Source organism: Notolabrus celidotus, chromosome 17, assembly GCF_009762535.1.
Source record: "Notolabrus celidotus isolate fNotCel1 chromosome 17, fNotCel1.pri, whole genome shotgun sequence".
Lineage (NCBI taxonomy): Eukaryota > Metazoa > Chordata > Actinopteri > Labriformes > Labridae > Notolabrus > Notolabrus celidotus.
In genome coordinates, this window is record NC_048288.1 from 2,615,300 (window position 1) to 2,626,680 (window position 11,381).

An 11,381-nucleotide genomic window follows, 5' to 3' on the forward strand; every position below is an offset into this window, starting at 1 on the left:
TGTATATAAACACCCCACACACGGCTACCGTGCCTTTACAATGCAAGGAAACAACATTTATTTAATATAAGAAATAAAGAAGAAGTTAAATCCTGCAGCCTGTTTTCTCATCTAAAGCCTCTGCACAGTAAATCTGTTTAATCCTGATTCTCTCTGAGTGCTATAGCAGAACATTCAGTCTGCAGAGAGACAGGATGAGCACATGTGACCCTGTATGTATGTGGATCATCTGCACACACACAGATCTACATGGAGCTCTACACAGAGAACACCAACACAGACAGTAACTGTGTTTCCACATTAACAAACTGTCCTTCCTATGAAAAAGGAAGGAACGTTAGGCTGGGGAAACACCTGACTGTATTTGAAGGTTACGGATGACCATTTGACCTCGCCCCATGACGCCTCCTGCAACCAGTCTGACCTCGTCTTTCCTGCCTCCAGCCAAATTAACTGGACCAATCGGAGCACATATTCCTGTTTTGCTGCAGTACAAAGAAACAGTTGTTGGTTTCGTCCTGGGAGCAATTAATCCTCAGCTCGTTTTTTTGGTGACATCTGACAGGAAATGTGAAGAGCAGAGTTTGGTTAAATGTGATGCAAACAGTTTGGGTAAGAATTATAATTGTTGGGGCACAGTTTTCAAACTTCCACACAGTTCAATACGTTGGTGGTATGATATGTTTGGTATGTTGGTATGAAGTTAGTTTGTATTGTGTGTGTGTGTGTGTGTGTGTGTGTGTGTGTGTGTGTGTGTGTGTGTGTGTGTGTGTGTGTGTGTGTGTGTGTGTGTGTGTGTGTGTGTGTGTGTGTGTGTCTGTTTGTGGATGTGAAGCTGAGAAAGAATTCAGGATGGATCTCTGTCGGTGAGGATTGAAGAAAATATGGATGGGTGTGACAGAAACAATATTAATAATAAGTAATATTATTATTATTGTTGTCATAAATACATGGGAATAATTATCAATCGATCAATCTTTATTTGTATAGCGCCAAATCACAACAAACGTTATCTCAAGACTCTTTTACAAACAGAGCAGGTCTAGACCACTCTATGTCAAATTATGAACAGAGACCCAACACCAAGACAGGATAAAACCCAGTCTGACCCCACCTTAATCCATCATGAGCATTGCACCTCACAGTATTTAGCTAGTTACAGCGGAGAGGAAAAACTTCCTTTAACAGGCAGAAACCTCGAGCAGAACCAGACTCATGTTAGACAGCCATCTGCCTCGACCGAGTTGGGTCTGGAAAGAGGGATAGAGGAGAATAAGAGAGAGAGGGAGCGGTGATAGTGATGAGACGAGTAGTAGTAGGTGTTGCCGCTGGAGTCCAGCACATCCGTATCAGCTGGAGTCTGGAACGTCCACAGCAGGAGGACGTCTACGGCAGCTCAGAGGAACCTACGAGACAAGGGAGCTCAGGGACTCCAGAAAGGTCTATGGTTAGTAACTTTAATGGGACAGGGAGAGTTAAAGTAAGTGATGGGGGGGTTGGGGGGAAGGGGGTGAGATAGAATCCCAGTGAGTCAGTGTGTCAGTTCCCCCGGCAGTCTAAGCCTATAGCAGCATAACTAAGAGCTGGTCCAAGCCTGATCCAGCTCAAACTATAATAATAATAATAATAATAATAATAATAATAATAATAATAATGATAATAATAATAATAATAATAATAATAATAATAATAATAATAATAATAATAATAATACATATTATAATTATCATTATAGTTATTACTATAAATACATGGTCATAATGATATTGATAATAACCACAATAATAAAATAATAATAATAAGAATCATAAAACAAGTTTTATTATTATTATTATTATTATTATTATTATTATTATTATTATTATTATTATTATTATTGTTATTATTATTGCATTAAAAAATATATATATTTAATTATGAATATAAACTTAAATAAAAAATAAAGAACAATAATGATACTAAAATAAGAGTGCACCCTTGGGGCTTACAAACATTTGATAACCACCTTTTTTTGGTTGTCCCTTTTCAGTTGCAACATTTTGGTAACAAACTGGCTCCTTGTGACCAATGCTGCATGTGTATGCTAACATTTAATTTGATGAGGAGTGCAAACCACTTTATAACTTTCAAATGCATTATTGCTGTGCTGAGAGCCAAAAGGACTTAAAGTAGAACTTGATATGTCATGCCCACAGTTGGAACACTTACACTGATATTTATGTTTGCTTAATTTTTCTGTCATCTTTTACAGCATAAAGGCATTTGAATGCTAATTTTCAGAATGTTACAAAATTTCCATTCTATTGACATTATGCTGAATTATACAGTCATCCTTAGTTAACATTGCCACATATATATAATAAGATTTGTTTTCACACTCACTTTATGTATGCTAAATAGGTTTGCTTTCAGCTATATGACTGGCCGGTGAGGAGTTTCAGCTTGTTTTAAGCAAAAGAGACAATAATCAAAAATATATCTCATTTCTATTCTGTTGTTTTTAATGCCTGATATGATTGCTGCTGGGACTGTGTCAGATGAAGTGATTACCTGCATTACCAAACAGTCTTTGTATACACACATTAAAATCCTTAATATGGTACATTTGACTGTTTAAAGACCTCAGGCTGAAATGTTTCATTAGAAAACACATCTGACAGACGTGCAGGATGAAACCAGCAGAGATGAGGAGTTCCAGTTTGACCAAAGATGCCACAGACCAGACGTTCCTCACGGGAGCTTTAAGGAACATGTGTAATTACAGTCATCCTTATCAGTGCAGCATGACGTAGGGGATTCCTGTGTTTGTCTATGCTGTATAGAGATGCTCTTATACACCCTGCCTTGTTGTTGTGTAGTTCCTGCACATTTTTGCAGAGGTGGTAGAAACCATAAGGCCAATCCGCCATCTTTGTTTCCCTGATCCCTGTAGTCCTTTCTGTCTACTTTCTCTGTTTCTCCTCGGTTAATTTTAGCTGACATGAATCCAAGTGACACATCCAGCTTTCTCTCCCTCTCTCTGTCTGACTTTTATTTGACATGAGTCCAGGTCAAACACACAGGTCCTGGCGGAGCGGTCAGTGTGTCTGCTGAATGTGATTTGATGATGAAATACAAATGCAACCGGCAGTGGTGAATCTAAGTCACAGCTCTCCTTTTTAATGAGTTTGTAAGTGTGTTTGGCTGTTTCAGGTCATTGTGTGTGTGTGTGTGTGTGTGTGTGTGTGTGTGTGTGTGTGTGTGTGTGTGTGTGTGTGTGTGTGTGTGTGTGAGAGAGAGAGAGAGAGGTTGTGTGTGTGAGGTTGTATGTGTACTAGAAGTGTCCAAGGATATCGGATGATAGATGTTGAGATGTCAGGAGCTGACATCAATGACGCTTATGTAATTGAAATGTGTTTGTACATACTGCACATTACTGTTAGTGTGTGTGTGTGTGTGTGTGTTTGTGATTGTACGTCTCTAACTCAAGCTGACCAATCAAAGCTGTTGTTTGCAATTAGTGCAAAAAGTGACTGGGTGGTGGCTGTGACTGAATGACTCACTCTTTTCCTCTGACACACACACACACACGCACGCACGCACGCACACACACACACACACACACACACACACACACACACACACACACACACACACACAGATGTATTCCTTTTGAAAGTATTACATTGAGCGTTTGCATTCATTGACATAATCTCTGTGTGTTTTATTTGCTCGTCTTTACAAACTAAGACTGTGTTTTGTTCGTGCACATTTAGCTCTCCTGTTAATGTTCCTCCGTGTCTCCACACAGACTGATGCTCTGTATTTATTGCCTTGGAAAGGCAAACAGCCATGTTCGCATGGCCTGACAGGATAATTAGCTCCACTGAACAGGCTGGCGATGCAATGACTGCATCTGAAAAAGTAGCAAATGACAGTTTTGGATTTGAGGCCCAGTTGCATACGGACTCAGAGCTGTGAGGTGATGTTTATTGCAGTGTGTGAAGTTGTTGGAGGCTAAATATCCTAAGCACCGAGTCTAACAGGCTAAACATGGAATCAGAGACCAGAACCGTAACCCTAATGACAAGTGTGACAAAAAGTACAACAAAAATAGCTCACCACCAGAAGCTCTTCTGCCAAAACAGTTGGTTAACAGTTTTATAATTAACTTTGCAGTGTGAGAATATGCAGACCAACAGACACCTACAATTAAATTCCCATGAGGGTTTAACTTTAACGTTTTGTTAAGTCTTCACAGGGCCACCAGGAAGCTTGGGCTGCTCATGTCTTAGACTGGCTGTTAAAGGGATAGTTTAGCTGTTTGAAGCAGGGTTGTATGAGATACTTAACTGTGTTAGCCCCCTGTCAGCTTAACCCCCCAAGAACCAGGCCGGAGAACCGGTAGAGAACCTTCTAATAAATTTTAACCCTAACACTTACTGCATGTTGGTGGAAGAATACAATGTGGACATTATGCTTTACTTCACTGTCAGAGAGCCCATTCGTTTTTACACTATACTCATGGACAAGACACGTGCATTTTCACCCTTAGTGCACTGATCAGTTAAAGCTGGGGTTGGTAGTCAGATTTAGATCCACTTTTTGTTATACTGGTTAAATGATCTTTATGTCCTGATGGTGATCAATACATAATGTGTTCATAAAAAAGAGGTAAAAAAAGCTGCTATCTACAGCCGGAGTAAACCTGGGAAAACACCAACCAATCCCTGCCATCAGGAGTCAAATGATGAAACCAATCAGATCCCGTCCTGCCGTTCTGCCGGCCTCCTGCAGAGCGTACATTTCATGTTTGTTTGTGTTTTTAACTTTCACTATGAGAATGTTTCGGTGAGGACCGGTTTTGAATCAGTCACCATCATATGGTCGTGAATCAGCGGCGCTCGTGAATGTGAGCGGGGGCGTCATTTTGGAAGAGCATCGAGGGGAGGGGGGGAGGGTTTAGATGGAGTCCTGAGGACATGCTACATTCAAATTCATGCTAGTTTTCAGTGACTACCAACCCTAGCTTTAATGAAGGTGTCCTCTTGTGTCCACATTGATCAGCTGATCAGTGTGCTGCAGGCGGGAGGACAAGTAAGTGTCATGTCCTTGGATGGAGCAAAACAAAGTGGCCTTCTGACGGCAAAGTAAAGCACTGATAAGTTTCTAAATGGAGTGTACACTTACTCGGACATGCATTACTTGTTTGGGTTGAAGTTTGTTCAAATAAGCTGTTAGTTACGTGGTGGAGTGGAGCTCATCTGCAGGGGTTGATAGCTTATCAATCAATCAATCAATCAATCAATCAATCAATCAATCAATCAATCAATCAATCAATCAATCAATCAATCGTCATTTGCACAGCGCCAAATCAAAAAAACATTATCTCAAGACGCTTTACAAACAGAGCAGGTCTAGATCACTCTATGTTGTCAACCCCTCCTCAAAAAACAACCTGAACTGTCCCTTTAAATGACAACTTCTACAACAAATGTGCGTTACTGAGTATTGCTCTTTTCAGATTAGCTGTAGCTTGCCCTTTCTCCTCCTATAGTCGTCCTTTGGGAGGATTCTAAAGAAAAATATATTTACTACAATAAAATCAATGAAGACAGACGGAGAGAGTGAGCGAGAAAGAGAGAGAGCTCTTGAAATGTCAGTGGAAAGTCGGTGTCACTGTCCTGACTTCAGCGTGGTGACTGATGCCAACAATGACCTCTCCGCCTGTGAAAACCAAATCTCTACCTGGGACCGTCTGCAGGCGTCCACCCCGCTGCTGCACAGTGGAACAGATAATTAAGCTGCGGGGCAGGAGAGTCCATAAACACACTTGTCACTGTGTCACCACTTGCACTGGAGCCAAGTAATATTTGGATGTTGATGAATTCAATTAGGCATGTGTTCGAGTGAGTTAGACAACAGATGACTACGGAGCATGTACAGCGAAGTGACCAGTGTAATGAACATTTGGGCCCGCGCTCCGGTCTACACCCTCACATGTGTCTCCACCCAGAGCATTACATGAGGAGGATTGTGTTTTTCTGCTGCTCTCAGATTCATAATGTAAGACGTCACTTTCAGGAGGTTTAATTGGAATAAAAAAACAATCATTTTCCCTGGGAAGGTTTTTCACCACAGCCGTCTAATCAATCATGTGGGAGACACATTTCACTCTGAGTGGGTAAAATCATGTCAGGCACCTGGGAGTGTTTGCACAAATGAAAGTCTGTACAAACTGACCTAAGTGTGTGAACATCTCTCTGTGTCTGTGTTGCAGATTACAACAGCAGTGACCAGAAGACAGCGTGCCGGAGACATGAGCTCTACGTCAGCTTCAGAGAGCTGGGGTGGCAGGTAGGGCTCAACTTCTTTTTCCACTCACCCAAGGAAGTCCCCAAACGTGGAGCTATAGGGATAGCTTCAAATCTGTATCAGTGTTTACTGACAGCTGGACACTGAAGAGGAATATTTAAAGCTTGCAAAATTGAAAGACATGTTGCACTGCAGCAGCTCCTGCAGCCTTGCATGAAGATCTACATCCACCTCCAAAAAAAAGCAAAAAACAGCAAAAAAAAAATTTCAAGAGTGCTTTCAGAGGCTCAAACAACTAAAGGAACTGCCAATGTTGAGGTGCATTACGATTACAGGAACTTTTCCATGGAATTTGGGACCTTTTGAAGAACTATGTGCAGTTTGATATCAGGAACCAGGGTCTAACTTTAGTTTCTTGAGGTGCATTTGGACCAAGAGTTCTGGGGTCTTTTAGCCCCCAGAACTACTTTACCCTGAACTAAAAGGTTCCTGTGCCCCCATTGTTGTCTGCGTTTCAACCGCGGGCTGAAGTCCCGGGTAGATTGTGCAAATCAGGCCAGTGACGTATAGAGAAAAAAAAGGAAATAGACTACACCACCAGACCAGTAGAGGGCAGTAAAACAAAGAGGAATGCCATTCATCACAGATGACACCATAGAAGCAGACGGACAGGCAGGTATCATTATGAGCAACACAACAGTTAGCCTGTTAGCATGAAGAGACTCAGCTGGTGCTGTTTTAGATGGTGCTATATTTCATCACAGATGGATTCATTGAATCAACACGTGAGAGGAGATAAGCACGAGTAGCAAAGACGTTTCAACACGGCTTTAAAATCCTTTTGAACTCAAAAAGCCGTGGCAGGGATCGGACGGTGTTTTGATTTAAACAGCGACCCTGTTAACTGGAGACTTTCAGCCAGATGCATCCCTCATAAACGTCTTTAGACGATCCTTAAATATCTGATGAGGATATTTTGAAATCTTAATAAAAACTAAACTAGTTTGCATTCCCAGGAACTCCCTCTGTGTTTCAACAGCTGTGTAAACTCCACAAACACTGACACGTTCAGCTGAAGGTCTCCAGTTTACAGGGTCACTTTTAAAACCGTAACACCGGGAGAGACGTATTCACGGTGGACTGAGAGAAGACTACTGTTACAAGCTGCTAAATCAAGAGAATCACAGCTTCTTCTTTTGAAAAGTACACACACATACAAAAAAGATAGAACAAATCAAAACTAATGAAAGAAAGAGAAATCAAGTGAATCACAGATGTGTGTGATGTTATTGTGGACGGAGGGCGGAATAAAAACACTGAGGTTAATCTACCAATCAGACACGTTCAGCATTGCAGGCCCTGCCCCCCTAAAGCCCCGGGACCTTTGAAAAGTACTACCCCCCCAGCAGGGGCTTTTTATGGGGGAGATTATCTACCCCTGAACTAAATTTAGTCCCTGGATCCACCGGTCGAAACGCACGTAGTTCCAGGGTAAAGTTCCTATGGTTGTAAAAACGCCTTTAGTTCCTTGATGGGAAGTTCCTGGAACTAAAAGTTCCTGATACTTCCAGTTTCAAAGAACCTTTCTGACAATCCTCTGATTTTGTTCTCTTTGTAGTTAACTTATTGACTCTCAAAGCTTGTCCATATTCAAAGATTAAGGATTCAAAACAAGTCAAATTAAATATCTACTGCAGGTTAGTGTGAGGCTTTAATATATTGCATGAAGTGAAAAAGTCTGTTAAAGTATTGGAGGTGGACTCAAGTCTTAGACTGTGTGTTTCTGAAGACAGAGTGAGGAAGAAAGAGAAGGGCAGAGTCACGTCCATCCTTTAAACAGGCTGTGGGAGCTGTTAACACAGCACTGACATCTAGAGGGAGACCGCCAGCTCCCTCTGTGTAAAGATGAACACACACACACACACACACACACACACACACACACACACACACACACACACACACACAAACACACACACACACACACTCACACACACACACACACACACACACACACACATACAGTGGGACAGAAAAAGGGAGAGACAGGGAAGTGAGGAGAAAAAGACAGAGGCAGAGATTATTGACACAGACAGGAAGGTGCACTAGATAAAAACACAAAAACAAGTTTGTGAGAGGTAAAACATGCAGCGAGTCCGTCCGATAAAAAACAGCAACAGAGAGCGGAAGGAAGGAAGGAGGAGAGGAGTATTGCTTCCCTGAGTGATTTCACAGACAGGAGGGTTTGTCCTCAGAGACGAGGTTAACAGCAGCAGACAGGTGGGCTGGAACAGATAGGACCTTTATACTCTTCCAGAACAAACCGCTCTGTCTCTGATAAACAAGTCCTCAAAGATGTTTCATTCATTTCTTTCATTGTTTCTTATTTTTCCTTCCCGTCTCTCAGGATTGGATCATCGCTCCTGAAGGCTACGCAGCCAACTACTGTGACGGAGAGTGCTCCTTCCCTCTGAACGCCCACATGAACGCCACCAACCACGCCATCGTACAGACACTGGTAAGACCCTTTCACAGGACTTTAACTCTCCTATTATCCTTGGGGTCAATTTGACCCCATTCAATGTTTAACGTCTCTAAATTAATGACTAACATCATCTTTTTGGCTTCATGTTTCATGACTTTTTCTAATTTAATGGGGACAACTGTGAAAACGTAAAATTAAAATTTTGATATGTTCCAATTTCCTGTAAAAAAAAAAAAAGCATTGGTGTTCCTTGGGGTCAATTTGACCCCAGGCTGTTTTAGCTTTATATAATATAATTCATATCAACATTTTGGTTGTTTTGGATGATATTGAGGTCACTATAAACAAGGACACTTCCGCATGTGACTGCAAGACTCCCAGCAGTTTGATGTTCTGTTTTACAAATATAGTCCTTTTAAATGCTTTAAATAATGTTTATGGTTGAAATATATTTTATTTAAAGGTATATATTTAGATAGTCAACAAAGAAACATAAAGCACCTGACACATAAACCTGGGTAACAATCAGTTTTGGGGGGTTTAAATTGCTGGGGTCAAATTGACCCCAAGGATAAAAGATGTTAGTATATTTGAGGGTAACAGGAGGGTTAACTTACCCATTGTTCCAGGTTTTAGATTTGGGTTTGAATGAAATGATGTAACCTGACTCTGACTTGAATGTGGATTCTGTTTGATAGAAGTTTTCCAAATGCTCAGAGTGTTTCATGTGACATCCAGGTGCACCTGATGAACCCTGATAACGTGCCGAAGCCGTGCTGCGCTCCCACCAAGCTCCACGCCATCTCAGTGCTCTACTTTGACGACAACTCCAATGTTATACTGAAGAAGTACAAGAACATGGTGGTGCGGGCTTGCGGCTGCCACTGACACCAACACGCAGAGCTGACGGTGTGACTGAAAGCTGGGTCGGCACGGAGCTTCAACTGCAACAGTGACTCGAGAGAGATGTTGACTCAACCAGACACAAACTTCCTGCCCAAATCCTAAGCCAGTGAGGAACGTCCACGCACCATGAACATTAGCCTTCATCAAACCAGGAGGAGCCAAAGCAAACATCACACCACCTGTGTGTCCCTCATTGGCAGGTTATCTTCCACCTTCTTGAGTGGAGTTTTTATTTCATAGGTCTACAGCTGAGTGAATGACTGTGTGTGGAGAGTGTTTTAGTTTGTATATTATGTGCTTATGGAAGTGTGTGTGTGTGTGCGTGTGTGTGCGTGTGTGCGTGTGTGCGTGTGTGTGTGTGTGTGTGTGTGTGTGTGTGTGTGTGAGCTGGACTCTGCCTCACCAAGTGCAGAACTGAGCTGTTGTGGGACCGGTCTGAGAGCTGCTTTCCTCCCTCCTCTCCTCTGACAAAGAAACATGGTGGATCAGTTCTCTGCAGAGCGTCCAATCAGTACTGATGACCTTCACATAACTCTAAGGATGACTCAGCATTAACACAGTACTGATAGCCTGACTGAAAATGGTTTGAGTGAGTCTCAAATGTTCACTCAGTCTAAGAGCAAAGACTGAAACATTGGGCTTTGCAGTTTCATATTTCATTCCTCTTCCTGGTGTATTTTCTTCTCAAGCCATATTTGCCCTCCTAAAATATAATACGGACAGAACCAAAGTGACCACAGGTTATTTTAGTGCTGCTCCAAATATCCCCTCCATGTCAATATTTGCTGGGCTCACGCTGAGCTGCGATGGTTCAACATGATGCATGTTGTGGCTAAACTGATGTTTTTCTCCAAAGCAGTGAAGAATACAGCCTTATCCCTCCGACACACCGCTAATGGCCCTTTCCATGTTGCTGCTCGTGCAAAGTTAACAAACGCTTCCACCCCTGACAGCCCATCAAGACATCGAGGAAAAACATCTGAGTCCAAAACAGCCGGCCGAGCACTTTCTGTGCCAGCGCTCTGAAATTAGCTCTCTGCTTTTTCAAGGTGGATGAATCTGTGCTGAGATTTGTGTCTTACAGATTGAACATGTTACTGTGAGCTTTGAATGACAGGAGGAGTGTTTGTAGAGAATATATTTTAAAACTAATACCAACAAGAATCAAAATACCTTATGTGCCTAACCAATCATAAATTACAAAATATACCTCTGGTAAGCTGCTGTTTACATTTGTGATCATGTTAAGACTGTTTTTTGTAAATACTTGTACATTCTCCGCTTATTTATTGCACCTTTTATTAAAAAGTAAAACCACATACCTTATTAACAGAGACAAGAACAAAATGAACACTTATTTTTTGAATTTTTTATTATGAATTCTCATGTTACAACTTTGCCCTTATTCACTCTTTTTGTACAAAAAAGCATGGGCAGTGCACAACCCATGTCTCACGAGGAAGAAACAGGAATATAATACTTCTGTCACTGGAGTTTTTTCGACCATGTGCTATTCATAAAAGATTTTACTGACAAAAAAGTGCTGCGTCCTCGTTTGTGTTCCTGGGTTAGAGTATAAAGGGTGCCTCAACTTTCCCATATCCTGGGTCAAAGGGCGTTAGTGATGTGATGAGCCTCGCATGGAAGGTGACGTTGAACAAAAGAGGAAAATTTAAAAGTATAACTGATAGATTGG

General features: G+C 41.6%; 1 protein-coding gene across 1 annotated transcript in view; it reads left to right on the top strand.

The window, feature by feature from the left end:
* The window catches only part of bmp6 (bone morphogenetic protein 6), a 72,080-nt gene extending 60,836 nt beyond the window's left edge, over positions 1-11,244 (top strand). The window contains exons 5-7 of the mRNA XM_034706289.1: positions 6,260-6,336; positions 8,702-8,812; positions 9,518-11,244. Of these exons, the coding sequence (XP_034562180.1) occupies positions 6,260-6,336; positions 8,702-8,812; positions 9,518-9,667 (338 nt within the window). The 3' untranslated portion in view covers positions 9,668-11,244. The remainder of the gene's footprint in view (positions 1-6,259; positions 6,337-8,701; positions 8,813-9,517) is intronic.
* Positions 11,245-11,381: the final 137 nt, after the last annotated feature.